General features: G+C 39.4%; 2 protein-coding genes across 2 annotated transcripts; one reads left to right on the top strand and one right to left on the bottom strand.

Annotated features, from left to right (window-relative positions):
* Positions 1–644: 644 nt before the first annotated feature.
* Positions 645–26701, bottom strand: LOC146478754 (son of sevenless homolog 1-like). Its single transcript, XM_085112355.1, has 32 exons — positions 26562–26701; positions 26016–26276; positions 24368–24451; positions 23725–23805; positions 23549–23602; positions 23292–23390; positions 23157–23204; positions 22859–22999; positions 22016–22150; positions 21656–21754; positions 20992–21042; positions 20393–20472; positions 20210–20306; positions 19659–19698; positions 12198–12286; positions 11489–11588; positions 10990–11107; positions 10829–10912; positions 8985–9036; positions 8812–8890; positions 8584–8665; positions 8039–8161; positions 7148–7304; positions 6627–6734; positions 6286–6341; positions 5435–5627; positions 5211–5303; positions 4084–4201; positions 3786–3876; positions 3602–3683; positions 2601–2717; positions 645–1968 (listed from the first exon to the last, which is right to left on the bottom strand). Exons 1-32 carry the CDS (start codon positions 26634–26636, stop codon positions 1309–1311), a joined length of 3747 nt encoding a protein of 1248 aa, XP_084968481.1. The 5' UTR covers positions 26637–26701; the 3' UTR covers positions 645–1308.
* LOC146478755 (zinc finger protein 862-like) lies at positions 14889–18671 on the top strand. The gene has a single exon (XM_085112357.1). It carries the CDS (start codon positions 15613–15615, stop codon positions 18577–18579), a length of 2967 nt encoding a protein of 988 aa, XP_084968483.1. The 5' UTR covers positions 14889–15612; the 3' UTR covers positions 18580–18671.
* Positions 26702–26825: the final 124 nt, after the last annotated feature.

Genomic DNA, 26825 nt, shown 5'->3' with positions numbered 1-26825 from the left:
AGACCAGCACACCGGAACTCCATGCCCTACTGTTTGCATTTAATGGGGGGGGGGGGGGGGGGGGTTCAGCGTCGTGTTGTGAGATCGGGCCTACGATTTATCGTCCTTATCCGAGATGACTAGAAAGTCTAACCATTTGCAGATGTCATTACAAAGGCAACACTTTCTCCTCAGTTATTTAAAGACCCTGAGTGGTGGTCCGGCCGGGGTTTGAACCCACGACCTCCCGCACGGTAGTCCGGTACTCTCCCAACTGAGCTAACCGGTCCGGCACCTTTGACGACACTTCGTTATGCAGCGCATGTACCACAGATTTTAAGTACCATCAAGGGAGGGGATCAACGTGGCCGACTTTCGGCGGCGATTTGAAGTCGCCATTTTAAAATCAGGGTATTAATTCGCTTGGGCCAAGATAGATCAAACTGTGATTGGCGCAGCGTATCACATTACGTCAGAGGGCGCGACATAACGGCAATTGTCATCAGCACAATAAACTTTGTTTCTAAGCTTTCTTCTCTTACCGGGAAGCGAAACCCTGGGAACGAGATAGCGAAGGAAAACATTCGTTCCCAGAGCTCCCCGTGTTTATCGGTGGTTGCTCTGGTGAAAGGTGTGTTGTGAAAAGTCCCAGATGTACGTATCTGTAGGAGAATGTGTTTTTATTTTGCTTTCGGACCATTTACTGGACATTTACCATTCAAAATTACTTTCGCTTTGATGTTCTATCTAGGAATTGTACACACCTGGATCTATTACGACAGTTAAAAACATCATTACGTCTAAGAATTCAAGTTTTGTGTTAATCGCGCTTCACGATATAGCAAAATTTATCGAAAATACTCAGAGGCCTCATTATATTTCTAGGGGTACCACTGGGGACACTTTTGTAGCTATGACCCCACCCACCCCACCCCACCCCACTTTGTAAGAGAGACAATGACTGCAGCGCTCACCTGGAACGCATAATTATTTCCTGTTTTCAAGAGCGCTTGTTCCAGACCCCGCCCAAGATTTTTGCCTGAATACAAAAACTTAACTCCTTTCAATTTCATTTATAATTGTACCATTCCGATTTCAGATATTTTAGCAAAAACGTTATTATGTATTATGCTGGACTTGGAAAACAATCTTCATATTTTATGATATATAATTCTTCTACTTTTGGACGAAATCAGGACTAAATCCTTGGCATAATTTACACCACTGATAACTGCATTTAGTAATCAATTTGACAACAAATTTCTCTTTAGTGTCACTCCATAGATAGAAGTCTTGTCACGCAACACCCGTCACGGCATCTCCTAATTGTCACGAACGCCTTGATTTTGGAGGCAAAGCCGGTGGAAGAGATTCATCGTGATTGGTTAATTCCGTAGGACTTGTCATAGGTTCATACTCTGTGGGCACTCTAGGGGGAATAGGAGGAGGCGTTCGTCGCGTACCCCTGTTAGGCTCCCTGGGGGGAATTGGCGGAGCAACCTCGCTACCTGGAGGGAATGGCGGAAACCTTTCTAATGTCACTGACTTCGGTGGAAGTCGGGGAACACTCGGGGTATTCATCGACATTTGCCGACGGATAGGTGACGTAACATGCTCGGTCGGCCTCTCTGGACCGTTCACCGAAGCTGCACGAGGCTTTCTTGGAGGTATGTTCGGCGGCGGTGGCTCTTTCTCCGGAAAGTTCTCGATGTTGACGTAATCAGGTTCCGTATCTTCCAACATAGGAGTCTCAGGAATGGTTTCCGCGACAGTGTCAGGAGGCAGAAACGACGTCATCGACATAGGCGTTCGGGGAGTGCTCGGCGATAACGAAGCACTTGACGGAAACATATCGCTATCCGGCAAGAAGATGGAGGAAGCCTGAGATGGGGACCGCTTAAGGGTTGTTTGTGAGGTGATTGAGAGGCGCGACTGCAAATAGGTCGGCTTTGTGCCTGGAGACTTAAGGGAATAGTCTGTTTTCCGAGGCTGAAAAACAGAAAAGAGAAGATAAAAAGAAAACAGCTCTATAAACATGTTCAACGCACATGCAAAACCACTAACACTTAATTGATGTTCTCACTGCCTTGCCCAAGCGGTTTAAAGCCAAAGGGCTTCACATTCAGAAAGTTGCGCTGACTGGCTTGTGTACAACACAAGCCTGAACAACCTCTTCTTCGCGGACATCCGTTTTCTAAACGTAAGTGAACCTGAGCAACTTTGAAAACAAAAAGTAGCAGCAAATTTTTCAGTTCGTCGTGGTTGGTTTCGTTTCCATTCGATTCCCTACCCACTTAAGAAAAGTCCGGTTTTCACTCAGAGAGCTCAAAGCTTGTAAGTTTGTTTGTGAGTCTGTGACTTTACTGAATCATTTTGATTTTTAAAAATTTCAGGAACCATAAGGTGAATCGGTTTTCCGGTATTAAGTATACTCACAGACTCACAAAAAAACTTAACTTAAAATTTAACGAACTTTTCTTTCTTTTTTACGTTTGACCGAGGTTAAGGTTAGAGCATCCCACTGGTGCATGCTGGGAAGGTTATGGCTGCGATTCCTGTCGGGGGACTCATATGTTTTCTTCAGTGTTCCAAGCATATTGCATCTTTCTTATTCCACTTACATGTTTCACAAGTTTTTCGCAGTTCCGCGGTTCAACATCAAGCGATAGCTCGTACAAATAGTCCTCCATTTCTGTGTCACTTCGCCCTTCGAGCGGATCAAGAGCCTCAAGATACTCCTAAACAACGAAACAATCACCTCAATACTAAAACTACAAAGGTAAAAAGGTAAATTACCCAAATTAACAATCCTTGCCCTTTTCGGATTTAGTAACCTTTTACTATCATTACATTTAAGGGGTCGCCAACTCATGATTTCGGGTTGGAAACGGAAATGCATCTCAATTTTTACTGTGCAAAAATGTCCTCGAAACCATTTCCAGCCGACGAATGTAAGTAATAAAGTAGGAAAGTAACTCCGAAGAACAAATGTTGAGTACTGCAGGATGTTCTTCGGAGTAACTTTCGTACTTTAAAAATGCTCTCCTAAGTATAGCTTGACACTCTTAGTACAAAATAATAAACAACACAAGAAGAAAATATTAATGAGGGAGACCCAACAGTTCCTTTCGGTTGCGTCTTTTAAAATTTACACAGAAATTCGGGTTTAGTTTTTCAGAAAATACATAGTTTTCTTCGCCAAAATGTCAGCTTAAAGTTTCGTAACCGACTGGGAAACTAATTCCTTTCGTTTTGGAAGGGTAAATATGTCGTAAAAATGCGAAATAAAGTCAGCTAGCACTTTCGTAACGGAATAATATTCCGCTTCCTAAAACTTTCTGTAAATTAACATTTTCAGATGAAGCAACCGAATAGATCAAACTGCGTTAGCTGCACAAATATACCTTTAAAAGGATACTAAATGATATGGGAACACGGAAGACAACATTTTTTGCTTTAATGTTCTCGCTGTGTGCCCCTAATTACTGTTCACACTAAGGCTTCCTTCTTCAAACCTTGCATTACTGTGGAAAATTACAAAACTCAACTGATTCTGGGCGTGGAAGCTCTCTTACAAGTTCTAAGGCAAAATGGTTTCATCTGAGGTAAGTTGACATCTTACCGCAATAGAAAGTTCCTTTTGCAGACAGTAAGGCTGATTTTGATACTGTTGAATTTCTCCAGTGATTTCAGCTACTTTTCTCCTGTTAATGTAAAAGAAATGTTATTCAAATTCATTGAAACCTCGACGCACCTTGGACCCAACGCAACAAGAAAAATGATAATTAACAACAATAATAGCACACCTTTTACTAAAGTTGATAATCCCCTCCGGATAGTTGGGAAGAAAATCTGGATTTCCTTCCTCCGTCTTAAGAATATTTGTTAAGTACATACCTATTAAATGAAATAAAATATCTTGTATTAATTAATTAATAATGTATGACTAATAAGGACTCTGTGGCAGTTTTGACGTCACGTCCATTGGTTGCGACTCGTTGCTTAGCGACCACCTGTGCAACTTTCCCATCAGTCAATGCTTGTGATGCACAAGACAGATGGTGAGTTTCAACATGAAGTGAAAAGCTCTCAGTCATTTCTTACCGAAGAATGGAACACAGGGGGGGTTAATGGAGCGTAACTTCTCGATATACTTCTTGTAATGATCCTGACTGAGTTCCTTCGCCTCCTCCAAGATCTGGCTTCGTCTAACGGACAATTCCTGTAAATATAAACGCAGCAATTGGCGGGAAAAAGGTAAGAATTATTCTCTTACGCGCCTTAAACGGGGGCTAGATTTATAAACAGGGGCCTTTAGTACAAGATTGAGTACGAGTACGACTTTTCAAATCTAATTTGCGTGCTTGAGATAATCACTTGTCACATTAATCATGTTTCTAGAGTCTCTTTATTTACTGCTAAGAAACACGGGAAAGAGCAAGAGTTCTGGGGACGTAACTAGTTCAGTTGAAAGTGAGACTCGTACTCAATCTCGTCTCATACTCGTAGTCAAATCTGAATGTCCCTAATGTCTCTTTTAAAACCAATACGTATAATGGAACATCGCGAAAAACTAAATACGGGTCACAACCTCGAAAGTTTATATCTGCTAAGGGCACTCTTTCGCCTTTAAGCAAACAGCTTTAAGCTTAACGAGTTTTGATTTGTTAATGAAAAATGAAACATCCTTTTATATGATTGGGTTAAGGTCCCACAGCATGTACAAGGAAACTGAAGCCCGCGGAAACATTATATTTTGTGAATTTGAGTGTTGGCCATTTTTCTTCCTGTTTTTATCATTCGCAAGGAAACTTTTCGATCGAGTGGCGGAAAATGTTTCAATTTTCAAAACAAAAAGTTTGTTTCCGCAACAAATGCTATTTCCGCTTATTTCCGCAACGCTTCCTCATTCGCGCATGCTTTAATCGCAGACAAACGCTTAGAACTGCGGGCTCACTTCAAAGTATTTCAATCCCGTGTCACATTTTGTTGGTTTGTCAATAATAAGCCAACAGCAACACGCACTAGGGTACACTCGTCTGGTGTTTGGTGCGCCAGTTGAATTTCGCGGGCCAAAATGTGCGTGCGGGTAACGAAAAAAAGGTGATAAAAATAGTTTTTCACTGTGTGCTTCTTAGATTTCGTATTCTGGTAGGAGAGGAAGGAAAATAACTAGAAATACAAAATAAAAGGAATGTGATAAACAACAACTTACACAAAGTGTGACTTACCGCAAAAGTGTGTTGAAGTCGGAAGACAGGCGATGAATTGATTGCACTAACTACTTCTAAAATACCATTGAAATTGTTTAATTCTTGAAAAATCTGAAAGTGATCAAAATATTGTTTTTAATAGACTAAGGCAGAGAAAAAAAATCTTCAAGTTTCATTCATGATCAATGACACCCCATTTTGAAAAACAAAAGAAAGTAAATTTAAACCGTCTGCACACTCACTGTGAGAATGTCAATAATTCTGTTTAAAACTGCTACTCTTTCCTCTAAGTTTGGAAACTCCAACATGCTTTTCTCAAACCACAAAGTTATCTTGTTTGTGTGGTGAATCATCTTCAACAGGTTTGGTGACGTTAGATGTTTCATGTCTTCCTTCGTCCACACACTCCCTACTAACTCAGAAGGGCGGACAGCTCTGAAAAAATCCAGGAAAAAAAATACGCATAAAAAGGATTTATTCCTTCCAGGAATTGGCCTTTGAGGATCTCCTTTACAGCTTCTAGAGGTCCAATATAGTTGGATTTCTCAAACGGAACGGTTAGCTGTTCCAGTGGCAGGTTAAATTCGTAGAGGAAGTAATTAGGTTTGCAGCAAAACAACTACAAATGCGGGTTCGAAAAGCTATGGAAATGTGCTGAGAATGTTTCATTTCACAATTAACTTGAACAGTAGTAAAGATATTTTCATCCAACACCGCGTCAGAAGAACCGGCTGTTAAAAGGAGCGAAGTGTTGGATGAAATGTTTCAACTATTCTTTGATCCAATACGACGTAGGGTCTTCAAGTCAAAGAGCATTGCACATGGATCAAAAGAAGAAATATTGTTTCCATTTTCCAAGCCGAGCTGAAAGTGCAAACAAGTCCAAACAACTCAGCCAGCCAAAACCCGCAATAAAACCAGCTCGTGGGAAATTTGTTGGCTCGTATTAAAAAAAATGAGCTTGATTCAAAGGGTACCAATCACGTGTGTGCAAGTAGGTTAAAAGAACAAGAAAACTGCACATCCTAGTTTTCAACTTGTTTTTCTGTCGGATTTCCTCTATTTATCAAGTTTGCAATAAACACTACGCTACCTGTACAGCTCTGACTCAATCAGCGTCAACTGTCGAGCAATCTCAATTGGATGGAGCTTAAAAGAGAAGTAAATGATCAAGCTTTAGTTCATCAACGGCTTTGTCATACAAAAGAGCAAAAAGCAACATTCCAAGTTCTCAAATACAGAAGCGAACGCTTGTGAGACATGACTTGCGAGCAATAAAAAGCGAGCTGTTCATAGCCACATTTCCAGAAATTACCATCGATTCCTCGAAACAAATTACCGAGCTATATTCTTGGACATTGCTAGTCTTTTTTAGAAAAGACGAACTAACTTGCACACTAGTAAACTAACGAGAAAATTCTGAGTTTTTCTCACCGTCAGGATATTGAACACGTCCATGTCGTTACATGCTGCCAGATGCCACTCTATCGGCGGCGGTTCCTTCTCAAACGTAATTTCTGGAGGTAAATTGGACGATGTCGTCTGAAAGACAAATGACGGAATAACTTCAGTAGATGGCAAAAATACGACAAGTGGTTGAAAGCTGCAATATTGCTAATAAGGTAGTGGAGCGAGTGCGCATGCACGCAAATTTGTAATAGAAATTTTTGCGTCTCATTTACCAGTCGGAAAAACAAAGTCGAAATAGAGACCTTATGTCAGACCAAACTGGTTGAAAAAACCACATCCTCTGACACTATTAAACTCATATGCAATATGATTCGACTTGAGGCTTTACTTTTGATAAGAAGCTCAAGCATTCAGTGGCTCCTATCAAAGGGATACCCCACCTCTCAGTACCACTTAATGCATGTTGCGTGTCGCTATAGCAGAAGCCGCCCCCTCTCCCCCTCCCAAGGTAAATGGAAATGAGAATTTTAAAACACGAAAATCACCTTTCGGATGATGACTTTGTTGATGGACTCTACCCAGCGTCTCATGGCTTTGCCTTTCACGCCCTCCAAGAACCGGTTCAGCTTCTCTAATAACTCAGAATCACGCTCAAAGTCATAGCAATGGTTATCCACCCAGTGACGAATAACATTCAGGACTCTGATGAGTTAAACAAAACAAACTCAAACACTGACTTTATGTTGCAATGTCGACCAGACAATCAACTTGCTGGACGCTCTGTTATAACAGTATTCTTGGCAGAGAGACTACCAGCAGTTTACAGTATGTTTATGTGACCTTTTATTGATCAGTATAACTGGAATCATGTTATGAATGCACAGTCATGATAAGGAACTTAGCTTAACCTCTCCTGGTCCCGGGAGGGGTTGGGCGGGGGGGGGGGGGGTACTCAATAAAGTTTTGTATTGGGAGGCTCCTCCCCAACGAGGAGCAACAGTTTTTGACAGGAAAGGAAACCCTTTCATATATCTTCCACAGGAAATGGTAGCACTTTCACATACCTACAGGATCTTTATTTGTTGGGTCTGTTTGAAATATTTTAAATACCTAAATGACAGTTTTCCTTCCCCTTTTCTATACTTCAGCTCGTGAAATTCGTACCCTTTCATATACTTCCATCCTGAAAAGGTACCCCTTTCGGGCGGAGCCTCCACGTATAGTCCATTATAGGGAGTAACCCTCCCCTCCCCTCTTTCCCTCGGGCTCCCGGTCTTCTTAAGTATCTTTGTGACTGCATAAAATAGCTGCTGATCATTGATTTAACGGATCAGAGGCAATCAGAACTCAATCATCAATCTTTAACCAGTTCAGTCAATGAATAAGTTACAAATCAGACACGCCAATTACAAACTTTCCAAGGTATCCAAACATACCTGAGTTGAACAGGCTGAGCATATTCCTTTCTAAATCTCTTGAGGTCTTCACGGACCACAGGCTCTCCTCGCGCCATAGCAAGTTCATCAAGCTCGCTAGGAGGGGGCTCAGGGATGTCAAATGTAATGCAGGGTTAAGGATGGATCTACATCTACAACTAATCTTTAATACGTCCGTAAAAATCCTGATAATACCAGCGGTAAGTTACGGAAATTTCTAGGGGAACTCTGTAATCCCACTGGAGGTGTTCAAAACTGACATGTAAATTTCACAACTCTGTTCATGCAAATTTCAAAAATACTGTTTCTGTGTGATGTAGACTGACTGTAAAAACATACAACATATTATCTCATCAGTAGATAGATGTAATCATCTGGGTGAGTGTAGTCCTGAGAAGGACTGTTTGGACTACACTCACTCAGATGATCATAATTTACCTACTTATAAGATGACTCTTGTGTTGTGGATGTGCCACTGAATTCTCATTCATTTTATTTTTACAACACATCGTCTGTTCGATGAAAAACAATTCAGAAAAGGATATCTTTTAATTAAATAATCTAACAACTTCGTTGGTTTGCAGAAGGATCTGTATGTGGTGAGAAACGTTCTCACAAAAGTTGGATCTGCATAAAACAAAATTAATGAAACCAATGGTAAGTGAGAAAAAACAAAACAAAGATGAGTACAAAAAAAATTGCAAAAATGAAAACAATGTTAACCGAGAGAAAGCAAAAGATCAGTATAAAAAAAGTGCAGAAATGAAACCAACCTGCGTACTTGTGATGAGTTAGTCTTTCAATTAACTTGATCAAAGTTCCCCCTTTGATAATAGGGGCATTACTTGAGCTCTTTGAAAATGTAAAAACAAATGAGAATACTAACACGTTACAGTGTTTTTCAAAAATTACTAAATACTGTTTTTTCAAGTTTCTAAAAGCTTACCCCTTGTCCCTCTTCAAACACAATATTATCTTCCGCATCTTCCACAGCAAACCTGGAAAATATTAAAAAAAGGCAGATTATAACATTGAGTACCAATCAAAGCACTGTTTCTTTGTTCAAAGTTTTCTGTACATTAAGCAGAATAACAACTTCGGAGTTTAATTGATCTTAGTATGCATGTCAACAGAAAATAAGTAAATGGTTGGTGGGGGAGGTGAGCATAGTGATAATATCATAATATCATAAATTCAAGGATTGCAATTTAACTTGCAAAGCTAAGTGGAATGCGTTGGTTCTTGGCACTTACTTTGCCCTCAACAGACTCGATAAATAATGGTTTCAGACAGCTTGAACATCTTAATTTTTGTGCTCAAGTTGCAAGCGTCCAATGTTGTCTTGCTGTGAACATCTGCCTGACCCTTGAACTTTTTTTGTTATGGTCTAGGAGGTTTGGGTTGCTAATAGTTTTTAACGGACCATCAAAGCTTATCCTTCAAAAATGAAAAGTGGGTGATTAAACTACCTGTGACAAACTGCAAAGTCTGCTTATAGTGACATTACCAAGCTTTCGATATCCTTATCTTTAATGCACTTATCATTGGCTTTCCCAGGGGTTGACCCCTGAGACACCCCCGGGAAACCCCCGGGAACATGCGGGGAACTGTACATTTTTGACAATATTTTGGGCCCGCCGGATGGGGACATTGTTTAGTTTTGGAAACGAACGCTTCAGACCCCAGGGATGCACCCCCAGGATTTGGTCATCATTGGTCAGCGGTACATGGCATGTTAAAATGGGGTTGACAGAGCTGCGTGACTCCCACTGTGTGTCTGTTGTGTTGATAAAAGCCTTTTCAGTTTTGCTTTTACAAGTATGTCTTTCAGCGATTTTCTTTTTGTGTAAGAGATTCTTCCCTAGATCAAAATTTGAAGTGACTGCTCTGCTTCATGGTGTTTGTCTTGATCATGAGGGGGAATTCTCAAATATACTGAATGGAGGATTTCTCACTGATCATTCTGACCCATAAGGATTAGTTTTTGATATGCCATTGTGTATGCTAGCTTGGTGGCATTTTTTAAGGCTTATCGGCTTGGATTGACTGCAAGATTTCAGGTGGCACTAAATAAATGTTATCTGTGAAGATACAGGATCCGTGGATTTCTTAACTCGTGAATTTAGGCTTAATGCCATTGTATATTGCTGCGGGAAGATTGCTAGCCTCCTACGTGGACGTCCTTAGGGGTTCGTCACGCGTTTTCTTCCCCACGAACGGAAAGAAATGCGTGGGGAAGGAAACGCGTGATGAACTCCTAAGGACGTCTGCATGGGAGGCTAGAAGATTGCTGGCCTCCCACGCAGACCCGCGTGATGAACCCCTAACAAGGTCTGCGTGGGAGGCTAGAAGATTGCAGGAAGTTTGTGATCACGGATATGAGTGTCTAACAGATCCTCGTCTTTACAAAGCTCGCTTTCAAGAGCTATAGTGCTATAGCTTGTTGCGCTGTCTTTTAGTTCTCTGAGTTGCTTTTTATCTGAAAAACAGCTATTGTGTTCTTAGAGCTGACATGTACCTCCATTATTTTGTGGCTTAACTTGCATCGGCAGCAGATATTTAAAGCTAAGACAGACAACTGTCTTGTGAGTCTCTAGGATGCTAGCAAAAAATGAAGGTATTCTGGCTCCTAAGCCCCTGGGGAGGGGTATTTGGCGTGACTTTCATGCCCTATTCCCCGGGGATTTAGACGGTTTTTGTTTGATCGTTAAAACAAATCCCCGGGGGTGTCCCGGGGGTCAACCCCCGGGAAAGCGAATGATAAGTGCATAATATTATCCCCAAACTTACCAGTATTTCTCTGGGCTCGGCATTCTTAGAGGAACCGCCTTTTCTTCCTCTAACAAAAGATGATCAAGCATTCTGTCCAAAGTGCTGGTAACAAACAAAAGAACAGGATATCAGGATAATATGCCACAATAAGTAAAATGCCCCAAACAATACGCTCTTACCTTCTCATGTAGACTGTCATTAATCCAGACATCCAGTCATTTTTTTCTTCTTCTGTCTTACAGGTGAACACTGCTTTGGATTGCTCTCTGTCAACAATCTCAAAGGCATTCTTTACATCTGGTAAGAAAAATATATTGACTCACTGAAAAAGTTAGATCTATGTTGCCTTTTGGTGACTTATTCTTTTCAAGCACTTTTATGAGTTGATACAGGTGTTTCTGGTAAAATCATGTAAGTGAATGATTTATATTTAATATAAATCAGGCACTCACAGGAGGGAGATGATCTAAAAAAAAGGTCACATCATATTGTCATGAACAAATACCAGACTATTTTTTATACTTTTCTTGATAATTTATTAATTTCTCCCCAGACCTTTTATAAGAAAGGTATGGGGACAAGATAGGAGAATTTGTTCTTTGGTATTAGGGGTTAAAGGGCTAATAGAACAGGAAAGAAAATGCACCTTGATTATGATTACACAAACTGATCATCTACCTTCTGTATCATCAAGATTGTTGATTTCAATCTTTCTCAAATAGTACTTTTCTTTGAGTCTGTACTCAGGGCTTGGACCAGTCAATGAATGACGTGTGTTCTGTAAAATATAAATTGAAATAATATTGAAATCAGTTGTGCCCCAGACAAAGGATGTACATGCAGCACTCGAACATGAACATTTGCTAATCAAGACTGACACACCTACAAGCTTAACATTGGAGAGCTGCTTTGTTTTATTTGTGACTTGTCGGCACTGCATAAGGTATGGTGGACATTGGAAGCAACGTATTCTATTCTTTACCTCAGTCACCCAGAGCAGGTGGTACACATGTTATCCAAACTAGTAATAGGAAAGTCATAGGTTTGACTCCTGTTGGGGAACTCAGATTACCTTTTCTGAGTATGCCTGCGTCACAGACTGAAAAATTCATCTATCATAAATCATAAATTCTATTCACCAGGCTTAAACCATAACATCTCATTTCTTTCAAATATACCAGACATGCATTTCTCAAAAAACTGCCTGAACCATTTTTAACCAGAAAAGCTATTTTATGCACACAATGTTCAATACAATAAATTTAACTTTCTTTAATTATTTTGAAAGCTAGCGAATCAACCAAACCCTTTTTATGGAATTTTTGTATCAATCATCATCAGTCAGATGCAGTTTTGCAAAGAAATTAAGTGCTCAGACAAACAGTACCTGTTTACAGCAGATCAGAAGGCCATCCAGAAGAAAAACATATCTTTCAGTATCCTTCTTGTTTGGATGAACTTTACCAAGGTTTCCCTCTGTATTACAAACATATTATATTCCATAAATATTACAGCAAAGGGAAATGGTCAGCTTGATAAATTAGGCTTTGTTTTCAAAAATAGACTGAACATTATAAGTAATGTTTAAAACATGAGCAGCAGTGTTTTAACAGGATTTAAAACCACAAGGTGCAGCCAAGTTGTTTTAGACCCGATAAAACACGTGCTGCGAGTTTTTTGAACGGCTTCAAAAACATTCCTGGAAAAGTGTGTGTCAAGAAAGTTCATAACAATGATGCTTTTGTGAACCTTGGGAATTAGCATACAAAAAAAACATTTAACACCACAAGGCTGCTGCCTAACGGGCGCCCGGTCGCCAGAGGCGCCCAAGGTAAGAGCATGGGCGACCAAATTTCGGTACAAGGAGCCCGCGCGGGCGCCTGACTTAACACACGGCATTAGACTTAACCTCCTTGTACATTATATTCCTTTAGCTGGAGTAGGACTTTAAACAGTGGAACTGTTGATATGGTTAGCGATGATGCGATTAGGCAGTATAAAATTTCCACAAGTAAACCGTAAATTATGTAAACCTAACGTGTTCAACTGTGAAGCTTTGTCGAAACGAACGAAGCCATCGTTTCCGAGTCCGGATGGCAGTTGAAGACTGGGTCTGAGATTTGACTTCCAAATATGGAATAGCAAAATTATGGGCTGTTTGTTGCCTATGTTGACATTCGTGCAGTTCATCGTTTGCTTGGGTTTTCGTCGATTTGATAACTTTTTTGTGGCGAGAATGGGAAGCTATCTTGCGTGCTATCGACTGGACGTGCTTGATGTTCGATTTCATGTACCAGTTTGCAACGTATCAGCATTTTCAAGAGACTTTAAAAAACAACACGCCAGAGAACGCAGTATGATATTTCATATTTGTAATGTGATGTCTTTACCTTGAATAAAGAAATTAAAGTAATGATCAACTTTGTGTTGGTTGTATTTCTGCCTTGCTGCACGTGCTTAGCGCCCTTTCCCGCTAAAATCGGCAAAGGTTCTGCTTTTCCCGCTAAAATCGGCAAAGGTTCTTCTTTTCTCGCTAAAATCGACAAAGGTTTCAGCAATTTGTCTTAAGCCCAGTGACTACAATGGAATTCTCGCAACAGGTAAGCAATGTTTATTTCTTACGACTCCGTATGTGAACATTTATATTAATATAGATAACGATTTGGAAACTGTCTCTTTCAAAACAATAAAATATATTTCCCGCTTTTAAAACACAACCGAAGATGCTGTGCCTTCATTTGACCTATATTCAATGCGGTTTTATTTAAGGTGATTCCGCTGAAAAAGAAGGACTATTAAAAATTTTCTAAGACTTGGTCCAGTTCATGACTATGTTATGAGCATTACAAAAATGCAATAAAAAATGGGGGTCACCGTGCTCGTTTTTGTGCAACTTGGATGGCTATTATAGTAAATAGATGACCCACGAGGTTTATATTAGGAACGCTAGTAATCAGAAGAGAAGACTATCATTTCTAGAAAAATTAATTTCTTGCACTAAAATATCGAAGCAGTTCAACAAAATTTACTTTAATCTTACACAACAAACTATTTTCATTGAACTGGAATTAAGATTATGAAAGAAATTAAAGATTTTGCTGCGTGTGCACGTAAGCAGCACTACCTAAATACGTGCTTTTTAAAGCATTCAAAGAAAAATATCTCAAAGTAGAGTATTTAACTTTTCTTTAAATCGCGATATATAGTGGTCAACCATATGACATTTAAATTGTTGCATTAAAAAATGGGGGTCACCGTGCTCGTTTAGAAGAAAAGGACCATTTATTTTCCTGCAGAGCTTAACCTTAAGGAAATCCCGTAATGTTGTGCGTGCGCGCGCTCGTGCGCGCGCTAAATGACGCGAAAAATTATGCGCAGCAAGGATGCGCAATGCAATTCAACGGAATCACCTTAATCCGTAGTGACAACTTGACATTCTTGACCTTCTAAACGAAATAGCAGATCAGCTAGGTAGCTGTCTGTGATTGCCTCGCAAATTCATGCAAATTTTCTTTGACTAATGAAATTTGAACCGCGTTTGTTTTGAGATCAAAGATACTGTAAGCTTGATATTTCACTTATAATAAAAACGGCTTCTTTTCGCGTACAGTTTCTACAGCTTCGATACACTGATGTTGAGTTTGGTTCTGGAACATGCTCACAGAAAAGTGCCGAAAGTTTAAGACAGTAGCGCTTGAAATGTAACAAATATCATTTTCGTGACACGGCTATTTTTGTCGTGGAAGGAAATTTGATCGGGGCAGATTTTGATCACGTGCTAGGTAACCAGTTCTGACGGCTCAGATGGAGAATCTCTCTTTTCCATAACCAAACCAGGAATTTACCTTCAAGATGACCATGCAACGATGAATGTCTTGTTTATTCATTCTCATCTTAGTTGAACATTAATTATAAGGAAATTTGGCAAAGTTAAATTTTGTTGCGGGAAAATACTCGGTTATAAGACGCACCCCGAGTTTTGAGAAAATTTTTATCGAGCAAGCACAAATTTTCGTAAACAAAGGTGCGTCTTATAAGTGAATAATTGTTTTCTTCTGATACTGACTTGTAATTGGGCTATATTTTTATTCGCTTACAAATACAAAATCTTTCGGGGTTTGGCCGCGGGAATCTTTATTCCTTTAGTGACAGATATAAGATATTTTAAAATGAAATGCCACTTGATATCTTTATAGTAACGCTACACTGTGTATAACTGGTCTAGCCTCATTGAGGCCAAGGTCCTCAATAAAATATAACAAGTTTTGAACAGTTCACAGAGTGGGCCGGTTTTCTTTATATTTCAGGTTGCTGACTTAAAAACTTTGAAAGAAGCCCTGATTAGCAATAACCAAGATTTGTGTTGCAAGTTAAGGGACAAATATTCGCGAAAATTAAACCTTAACCAGTCCTTCCCGAGATCTGATAAGCTAAAACAAGACCAACTGGCACAGTCCCTTATTCCGTGTGATGCACCAACTGGCCTTATTGCTCATGAAGTCGCTGGGGATGGAAATTGCCTGTACCACGCCATTTCTCTGGCCCTTGTGGGTACAACAGAATACTCTACTTGTCTTCGTATTCTGACAGCCATTGAGCTGTTTGAAAATACTGCCTACTATGGAAACCATCCGCGATTCCGGGAAGCTCTTCAATGTGGGTGTCCCTTTGGAGAAGTCACCGTTTTCACGCTCGCACTGAAAGAAAATGGAATAGCAGAGTGGGAGCACAGTGGCAACCGTGAGTCTGCTATCCAGAGTGAGGCAATTGGGGGATGTCAGCTAGGTGAATGGTCGTCGCTGATGCACATCATGGCACTTTCCACAGTGATTTCCAGGCCTGTCTTTACAATCTATCCAAGTTGTGCAGAAGCTATTCGCCCCCTCTTACATGGCTTAGTGAAACCACGTATTAACAGGCCAGACGTGTTTTCCAATAATGATTGCTTTCATATTCTGTGGTCAAGGGATGGTGGATTAGACAGCCGCCCAAATGCTATTTATGTTCCTAACCACTTTGTCCCCCTTTTTAAAAAGGAATATGCCGATCATGCAGTCAAAACTGCTAAAGACTACCGCAAAGTTGCTGACCAGTCCACTAAAAAAGCATCCCCCCCGAAAAGGTCGTTTAGTTTGGAAGACTTTTGGTTTCCAACAGAATGTAAAAAGAAAAAGAGAAATGAAGCAGGCATAAACAATAAAAGAATGAAAATGGGGGATGATGGGAAGACAGAAAAGAAGACAGAGGACAAAATAAAGATGAAGGAAAAAATGCTGGTGGAGGAAGAATTAAAGATTCAGGATGACATGAAGATGGAAAAGGAATTGAAGATGCAGGATGAAACGAAGATGACAGATGAATTTAAGATGCAGGACGAAACAGATATGGAAGATGAGAGAAAAATGGAGGATGAGAGGAAAATGAAGGATGATCAGGGGAAGATGGATGCAAGAAAAATGGCTGCAGAAAAGAACATGGAGGGTGAAAGAAAGGTAAAGAGTGCAACGACGATGGATGATAAAAGGAAGATTGAGGTGAATAGGAAGATAGAAGAAGATGGAAAGGATGAATCGGATAGGACAAGGGAAAATCACGCTAATGCTATGGACAAACGTAAGGAATATGAACAAAAACGGACAAGGTCATTTCAGTGGAAGTGGCTTCAAGCCCATTCTTGGTTGCGTATAAACCTTGTAAGAAAAGGCACAATGCAGCCATTCATTACTAACACACCCTACCCAAATTCACAACCTGTTGGAACAGCAGTGAAATCAATGTACTGTGGTGTTTGCTCGAAGCACCCTTCTTTAGCATCAAAGGACAGTGAAATAGCTACGAGAAGTGGGTCAAGCAACTTCAAAAACGAAACATTAAAAAAACATGAAACAAGCCAGAACCATAAAAAATGTATTGCTGCGGACAAAGCCATAAATGATCCGAAAAAAACTGAAATGTACAAGTGCTGTAAGCAGTTATACGAAAAAGAAGACGAAAAAATGGAGAAGAAATTTAAAACAGCCTTCTACATTTCAGCATTAGAACGGCCATTAGATGACTATGAAAGTCTCTGTGCGCTTCAAAAGTTAAATGGGGTGGAGCTGGGTGAAACTTACTTAACACGATCTGCATGTACTGAGTTCATTGAGCACATAAGCTCTGTTATGAAGGAGGATCTCGCAGACAAATTGAAGGAATGTAACTTTTTCTCCCTAATGATTGATGGAAGTACAGATCATGGTGTCATTGAGGAAGCCATTATGTATGTGCGCTACTTGGAAAAGTCAGTTGGAAGACCGGTCACTGCATATCTTGGAATCGAAGAACCTAAGGCTGGAACTGGAAGAGGTTATTTAGATGCGGTTGATTCCTGTTTCCAAAGAGTAACCAACATGAATTCAGTCACCTGGAAGGAGAAAATTACAGGCCTGGGAACTGATGGCTGTGCGGCAATGACAGGTGAGAAGAACGGAGTGGTTGGTTTATTGAGGCAAGAAAATAGAGAATTTATGGGATTCTGGTGCGGAGCACACAAGCTTGAATTGGCAGTTGTCAAGTGCCTAGAAAAATACCCAGATTTTGTGAAAGTACGTGATGTCCTTCGCAGTTTATACCAGGAATATCACTACAGCGCCAAGGCCCTCAGGGAATTAAGAGAGTTAGCTGAAGCACTAGATAACCAGATCTCTAAGCCTACTAATGTGTTTGGAGCTAGATGGTTGCCACATCTTCAAACCGCACTCCAGGTACTGTTTCGGGGATATAAAACTCTCATGATGCATTGCCAGAACACAAGAGAGATGCGTGTAGGATCAAGTGGTAGACAGGGGCGAGCATCATTTTCGGTCAAGTTCTTAACCTCATTCAGAGGGTTGCTCTTTACCAGTTTTCTGTGGGACATTGCGGAGGAAGCAGCTCATTTAAGTAAGGTTTTTCAAGCTGAGTTTCTTACAGTTACAACCGCAGCGGCAGCAGTTCGAAAATTTGAATTACAGTGTCTTAATATGAAGTCGTTAAATGGTCCAAGACTTGAGGCGTTTTTGAAAGAAGCAGGGGATGGCAGTGTGTTCAGAGAAATTGAGATCAAAAGGGAAGACAATGATATTGAACAATTTGAGAAGATCAGAAAGTCTGTTTTGGATGAAATTGGACAGAGCATGGGGGAGCGATTCCATTACCTCTTTAACGACCCAGTTGTAAAGGCTTCTTCAGTTTTAGATCCAGACACGTGGCCTACAGATCCTGAAGAGTTAGCGTCTTATGGTTGTGATCAGCTCTGTGTAATCGCTAACAGGTACCAAGAGCAGTTGCAAAAAGCTGGTTTTAAAGCTGAGTCTGTCAGTAGTGAGTGGCAGGGAGTTAAGAGCCTTGTGAGTCTAATGAAGCACAAGACAACACCTGACATTTACTCTGTGTTGTTTTCTAAACAAGAAGAATTTCCTAACTTCCTTTTGATTGCCGAGATTGTGTTCACCTGGCCTTTGTCCACCGCAGCTTGTGAGCGAGGTTTCAGCTCCATGAACCGCACTAAAACTATTCAGCGTTCAAGTCTTGCAACTAGGACACTGGACAACAACTTGCGTATCTCAGTTAAGTACCACAGCCTGAACAAATCAGAGAGAGTCAAGGCCTTCGCTCAATCTGGGCACCTTGCCAATGCAGTCAAGCATTGGCGAGAAAACAGTGTCAGAGCCCGACGAGAGAACTGGGTGGACAAACATCCAGAGGCTAGAACCTGGAGTTCTCTTAAGGGGACAAAACCAAAAGACTGATGAACATTGCTCAATGCTGTGATTTAATTGTAAACTACACTGTGAATTCAAAGGATCTGTTTTGGACCCAAAATTGGGAGTTTTTCCTTGAGTAAAATACAGTACTATTTGACGGGCTAATTAAGCTCTTCTAAAATGGAGCTGTTTTGGACAACTCCGAGCTGTTTTGGAGAACTTATAAGACTTAAAAAAATGATCTTTTGAATTTACAATGTAGTTACATTGACATAAAATTCTTTTATAGCACAGAATCAGATAGGAAAATGTTATTCAATTTAAATGATTCCTCAAATGTTTAGCACTTCATTTAATGAGATCCATCCAGGCTAAGGTTTACATAAGGCACTTGATGTTCTGTTCTGTTTTTCCTGTTCATGTATAAAAAAGGCAAGGAGAGGATTGGTCTACTTTAGAAAGTTTTTGGAAGACTAGTTAAGTTGTCATGTGGAACACAACTGTTACTGAACAAATGTGAAAGTCAAGTAAATAATTCTGAGTTGAAATTACCTACTGTTATGTTATTCTTTTATTGTGAAAATTGTGAAAATTCCTTTTACACGCAAATTAAGCCCCTCAAATATTTTTCCGGCTCATGAATGTGTATAAGAAAGGTAAGAAGCAGTTTAATTGTTACATTTTAGAAAATTCTTTGAAGGCTCTTCTAGGTCACATTGAACACAACAGATGTGGAAGTTAATTGAATAAATTAATAAATGAAAGTAAATAATTCGGTTAATTCTTGTTTACGTGTTATTTATTAGGCCCGGCGAATTCTTATTAAAGTGTGCAAGAACCTCTATAACCTATGTAATGATCTTGGAAAAACAATACATGGATTTCAAACTGGGCTCCTAACAATGTGGCTCGGGCTCCTAACTTTAAACTTTAGGAGCCCGAAGGGCTCCCTAAAATTTTTCTTAGGCAGCAGCCTTGCACCACATACTAATAAGGAGGAATCAGAGGTTTCATCGGGTTTTAAAACCACTGCACATGATGTTTTATCAACCATTTGATAGGTCAATGGGCTTATGAGTTATTAATGAGTTTTTGAAGGAGAGTTAACCATTGAGTGAACTCACCTTTAATTACTTCTGTGCAGGACTGTGAAATATCTCTTCCCTACAAAACAAAGGCAAAAAGCAATATTGGTACTGGGAGTAGAAATATTCTTAAAATGCAACTTACAGAATATAAATGTAGGGCTTGTAATGACCTGTTACGAAACACGTCAGACCCTCAATCGATGATTACTGTAAGTGATTCTAGCCTGGTGTCTGTTGTGGTGTTGCTTATTCAACCCTAGAGGTCATGAGAATTAAGGATATGATCACCAAAGGTAAATTTTCTTGATATTTCAATAACTTCTCAGTCCCCAGTACTTTTATAAGGAAAGTATGGGGACATGATAGGAGAATTTGCTCTTTGATATTAGGGGTTAAAGCGTTAAGTGAGAGATTCTGTTCCACATCTCCTCTTTCCACTCAGTTAAATAATAGGGAACAACTGACAAAACGCTAAGGAGTACCTCTACAATGGCACATCATCTCATCTAGGTGGGAAGGGGGTGGGTGGGGGGAGAGGCTTGTCAAGAAATGCTCAATCCTTTGTATTAAGGGAGAAGTGTACTAACCTCCCAGCCATCAATGTTCCTTTGCAGTTCATTCATAATGACAGCAGCTGATCTGAATGCTCCAGATTTTCTCTTCTGTGCTCTTGAGAACTTGTCTCTAATAACACATGGGAGATTGTGGTGAGTTTGATTTCAGTTGATGTACAGTAATTACAAGGCTGTTTTATTTTTTTTCTAACTTACTCTCTTTTCTTTGCAATATTTCCAGAGGATTGTACGATTATATCCATTTGTGTTTGAAGAGGTTGTAAAGCACTCTGAGCCTGTTAATATGCAAACATTTTGAATTAAAAAAGTGTGACTGTAAAACCTGCCTGAAACACTTGTCAATCAGTTCAAAACCTTAACATATTTAACAACATTTCAGACCTAACCTCTAAAACTCTTTTCTCATCTAAGACAAAGACACCAACAAAACTATACACTACAGACTACATACTATTTCAGACTGGCCATCAACTCTTTCAAATTAAAAAAAGTCAAACTGCATGAATCTCATGAATTCCAGAACAAAACAATTCCATACCAACATCTTTTGGAGAGATGACAAGATAGGTCAAATACCCTGCACCTTTTCCCCTACACCCCATTCTCACTTAACATTAATAAGTGTGTAAGTCTTGCCAGTAGTCGTTTGTATACAATCATCCTGGACGGAGCTGTTGTTCGTTACATTGAATGATATTTTGACAACCTGAGTGGATATCACCCTCAGAGTCAAACACAGTCTTGCAGCACTGGTGTATACTCTGGATAAAAAGTAACTGAACTGTTATCTATACCTGCTCTAAGCTTTCAATATCAGCTTCATCAGGGGATGTCCTTATTAACAACTAAAAAAAAAGATTAATCTTATAAACATTGAACTCAAAGTACTGACTGCTGTTCCTGATTGCTACCATTACAGATGATAACCACAGTGATCATAACAATAGTTGACTAGTACCATAATGACAATATGGTCACCATAACTACAGTAACATGTTGATTGCCATCATCACTTCCACCAAAGTTAATTGCCACTGCCACAAACAACTACCATCACAGCTATTTACTGCTATTATAACAACATTGTCGCTGTGACAATGGATTGTTATCATGACGATTGCCATCAAGATAATTGATTGCCATTATGAGAATTGGTTGCCGTTGATTGTCACAACAGCAATATTATTGATTGCCATCCTGAATATCACCAAGACAAGTAACTGCCTTGTTCATGATTGCTGACATTACAATTCACTTGACATCGACTACAAAGTGAAATGACTAATTAAAATCAATTGTTTAACCAGAGAAAGCCAACAAGCAATGGTGAGCCCTTTTAAAAAGCCCACCCAAAACCTCAAAGCTCAAGACTTACAATTATTGATATTCTGTAGTAAAATGGTATGCCTCCTTGATGTGGTAATGGCATGAAAATGACACTGATTATATTGTAATCACCTTAATGAGATCAAAGTAATGCAAGCAGTGATAGACAGGCATCATAAGAAGCTTTGGAAGGCAGAACTGCACAGCTTCCTTGAAATGAGGGCCTTTGGACTGCAACAATTTAAAGCATGGTTAAGAACTCATGACTACTTTGTCTGTAAGTATTGCAATGAAGGTTAGACTCTTTTAATTTTACAGTAACTTGAAGTTTCTGTTTCTTTGTTCAGATTGTAGATGGAAACAATCATTGACTTTGACAACTTTTTGCACATTTTTGTTCCAGTTACCTTTAGTTAAAAAGGAAAAGGATTGACAAAAATGGTGGAATCTGATAAGCTGATCTTGCTTAATACAGACTGAGTTGAAACACACCTTGAAATATTCATTGACAGGTGTTCTAAGCAGTAACTCTGACAGCTTTCCACCAATCCCAAGATGCCTGTACTGTTTGCTGGCTGATGCAGTCTGCTCTCTGGCGTACGTCTCATAAACTTCAAACTCAGCACCCTGAAGACAAGACAACTTACTTCCATAAATATTACAAAGACAATCTACTGGAGAGATTTTACTGTCTGCTTTTGTGATGGTGATGGTATGACTGCGTTCTAAACAAATTTATGAGTTACATTTCTTGAAATCAGTCCAAATCAAAATATGTCCCAGTGACACTTCAGACGCTGTACTTCACATGAGCCGAATCGAATTCAATGAATTAAGTTCATGTGAAGTACAGCGTCTGAATCAAATTTAGAACGACCGATCTACTTCGGATCGGCTCAGCCGGGGATAACGGCTGTGGACCGGCTCTCATTCAGATGCTGTACTTCACATGAGCCAAATCAAATGCAGAAATTATTACAAATCTGCAATTTTCTTCAGTCATAATATGCTTCAGTGTATCAATTTTGGCTGAATTAAGTTCGGCATCTAATAATTTAGGTCGGTCTAAATTCAAATTCGATTCGGCTCAAGTGAAGTACAGCATCTGAACCGGGCCTTAATCTATACCAGCCCAGTAACATGGATACCCAAGAAACTAACATGGACTGTGCCGATAAGGCAGGCAGATCAGGTAAGATTTCACAGACCTCAGCCAAACAAGGCTGAGGTCCGTGAAATCTTACAGACTGAGTTCCTCTCTTCAAACCTATAGCCTTATTGTAAAATTTAACAAAAATATAATTAATATTGAAACTAGTATTACAATGCAAACACCTCAGCCATTTCTTCAAAACACTCCCCAATTGCTGGTTGTTTCCCTTCATCTGCAACTTCAATTGCTGCATCTAACAAACCCAGGAATGTCACAGAGAATTCATAGATGTCGGTGATGTTACTGAAAATCCGGTCTATATCCTGTAAAACAATAGAAAGAAACAGTGAGGCATTGGAGAAATATTAAATAAATGTTTATTTAAATGATATAAACTGAGAAAAGCCATTCCTTCTATGATCTTTAAACATTGTTAGACACATAACAAATTTACAAAATATTATAAAACTGTGTACATACCTCATTTGTGAAAAGATCCTTTGCTTCAACAAAAGGTGCTCTGAAAACCTGCAACCAAAGAAGTGAATGATTGACATTGGTGTAAATGTAGTAGTCTTTAAAATAAAATTTGTAATATGGAAAATCATGATGTACCTTGATAATCATGTTCAAATCTCTGATGTACTGACTCTCGGTAAGCATCATTTCACGAACAACTTCATCATATGTCAGTGCAGCTTGACTGCTCAGTGTCTGGAACACGGGAAACAAAATTGTCATTTATTTAAATGACAGACAGAGACAGACAGACAAACAGACAGACAGACAGGTACACAGAAATACGTTTTCAGACCAGTTCACAAAATAGGATGGAAAATAACAATAAGTCAATGATTTTTTAATACACTGACCTCAGCTTCCACTGATGTTTCCACATCATCAGGATGAAACATGTCCATCAAAACCTACAAATTATTAAGTAATGGAAAGTAATACTGACAATCCAATTTTAAGTTTCAGTCTCCCATTCCTACAGATACACTACACTACATATTTACTGCAAATTAAACAAAACAGGATATCAGACCTTGTCAGCGAAAAGAGCAACCTTGATGTCTTGGCAAGTGATTTCTAGATGTCTGATGTTCTTCACATAGTTGCCAGCCAACTGAAAAAGAAGATGGAAGTAAGATTGTGTCTTGCTGATTGAATTTTTCAATACAAACAAAAAATTCAAGCAATAACTCTGATTTTCTTAATTTACACCCTGATAATATTATTACAGGTACTAATCTATCCCTGGCGTAGGGGGTTAGATTATGACACCATTAAACATTACAATCTACCCTACAATATTGTTTTACCCCCAAAATTTAACTGGCAAATTAATTTCTACAGATTTTAACATTAACCCTTTAAGGTCCAAAAGTGATCATCATCTATTTTCTCTTTACAATATCATTTGCTTAATCAATCATTTAGCTCATGAGAAAAAAGGAAATGATCACCAAAGATTTAATGTCTCGATTTTAGGAGAATATGCATGTCGATCTCCTGGTTTAAAGGGTTCAAGAGATTCGTGTTGACAACTGGCTGCCAGGGAGAGACAAATTATGAGCAAAATTTATTGTCTCAGAAAACAACATGATGCTTCAAACCACCACTCTTCAGTTTTAAAGCCTAGCCACTGCAGTTTCAAAATAACATTTAAAATAATAAGTGATACTTGCCTTCAAGATATCAGCTGATATGTATTCCATGACAGCTACAATGTAAAGGGAGACTTGAAACTCCACCTTGAATCCGAGAATATCCTGAAAACCCCCCAAAAGTAAAGCACTTGTTATCTACTGTATGAGTATGATCAAACCATAAGGTCATCCCATCCAACCCTAGTGATAGCCATCTCTCCACACCCACCCCATGTGGGTATGGGCTTTATCCATGCAAGGTTAGACTGATGAGATGGCTGACAGACTTACTCCAACCCATCATGGATAATCATATCATCTTGATGTGTAGGAGGGGTGGAAATGAATATATCATCATAATGGAATAGGGATGGAAATCAGCTGTTTTGAGACATTCTGACACCCCAGCCAATCATGATGGCCTTTGCGCCGGGTCCCAGACCCATCTTTTGCCGTTCACATTCTCCTGTATGCCATCATGTTTTCTTTGGTAGACCCTAATCTTTCTGTGCTCTGGTGCCCAACTCAGAGCAGTGTATAGGTTCTCTTTATTCAATTGTTTATTCAAAAATCCAACAAGAAAAAAGAAGTAAAAGAGACTGGCCTGCAGGTAGTGAGAGTCAATCTAGGTGGGCCAGAGTGCCAGACTAACAACTATTAAAGGATAAAATTCATATTCATTAATATTTATTATTATTTTCTCCACTCTCCATTCACAGCACATGCTCAATCCAATGAATCTGCATGCCACAGGACACTTAACCAGGTTCTGTGGCTTTAAGAAACTAGGTGTACTGCTCTCCCCCCCCCTCCCCACCCCCATTGCCTATGGATGGGGTGCTAAATGCCACCAAATAAATTGGGATAAAAATGTCCCCAAGGACAGGCAGGATTTTCATCGACCTTTTTTTGCTTGAAAAAAAGGAAATGTACACTGACATATCCAAGTACTAATTTTAAGCTGTATACATGTACACAAGACAAAAGAGAAACAGATAATAAATATATCATAAACAAGTAAAGTTGTTGTTTACCTTGAATCTTCAAAACCAATAAGAGTGGTCCTAATGTTTAACTTTAGTTCTTTTTGGAACATAAACAAAGTTATTTGAATTCATTTCAAAAATGAAATGAACGAGACAACAAAAAAGTGGAAACTGAAAAAAATTCTCTTAATTTGCATATTTGTGCAAAAAATTGGACAATTCACACCATGAAAAAATTCATTTCGTTCTAAACCGAAAATGCAAAGATAAATATCAAGGAAAATATTGCAGAAGAATGAGGAAAAACTTAGGAAAGAACTTTGATGGGAAACTGCAAAGTTGAAATTTATCATTCAATTTCGTTGAAAACAAGATTTTGTCGATTATGTTTACACGAAAATCAGCCGGACATCTCAAAAGTAATTATTTTACAACCGTATACACAAAACACAATTCAAAGGGACAACATAAAACTACTTCAGACTTGTACACAATCTTAAGTGAAGGAAAAATAGGAACGCTTTTACAACCAGTGAACTCGCAAACTTTGCAGGATGTAAAACAAGTTCAAAATAAGTTGCCATAGCACAAAAGTAAATTTGCAAATTAAATAAGCGTAGGCTTATGATATGAACATAGTGACAGCTGCTTTTGATTAAAAACAAAAACAAATTGCACTCCCAAAAGAAGGCTAAGATCACCTTTACAATCATAGGGTGAACTTTATCCGCAGGAAGCACAACAGGACTTTTCCTTCTGCCTTTTTCGATGGCAGCCTGCGCGTCTCCAATGGCCCATTTATCGATCGGATGAGGGAATGTACTGATCACTCGTTCTTCGACATCAGCAACTGACCGAGGCTGGCACGCGCATAGGTGGTTCAAAAGCTGTACGATCAAAGATTCGATGTATTCTAAAGCTTCGTCCTGCACCTTCAAAGAGGGGTGAACCTGCGACTGAACCTAAAAACGAATTTGAAAGCTGGATTTGAAGTATAACTTTCATATAAATCCCTACTAGCTAATCACGCCTCCTCAAAGTCAAATGTAATTAGCAACTACGTGCAGTAATATTCTATCGCAACACTCATGTAAGTTGATTACAAACCCTCTGTTGACATTAAGAAGAATAAATCTACACGCAAGATATAGAAACCAAACGATCTGTATGTCACCATTTTTCCCAGAAACAGGAATGTGAGCATTTGCATGCAGCTCAAATTTTCCCTTTAGCTATAAACTTCTTACCTTTCTGAGCGCAGGTACAAACATTCCCTTCCATTTTGCGCCGGTTAAATTGTTTTCATACTCAGATATGGGCATGATATTCCAGAGCAATCACATATCATTCCAAACCACAGTTAAGAGAATCGATGATCGCAGCCATTTTTGAGATCCAACGAAAATTCTGACACGAGTTCGCACCAGTGAGCGCGAGTATGACCCACTTCCTCTAATCACCGGATTTGCAGCTTACATAATTAGCCTGTCGGGCTTTGTATATGACGATGA

The sequence above is a fragment of the Pavona decussata genome, unplaced genomic scaffold, assembly GCF_977016875.1.
Source record: "Pavona decussata unplaced genomic scaffold, jaPavDecu1.1 SCAFFOLD_64, whole genome shotgun sequence".
Lineage (NCBI taxonomy): Eukaryota > Metazoa > Cnidaria > Anthozoa > Scleractinia > Agariciidae > Pavona > Pavona decussata.
This window is presented reverse-complemented; position numbering and strand designations above follow the sequence as displayed.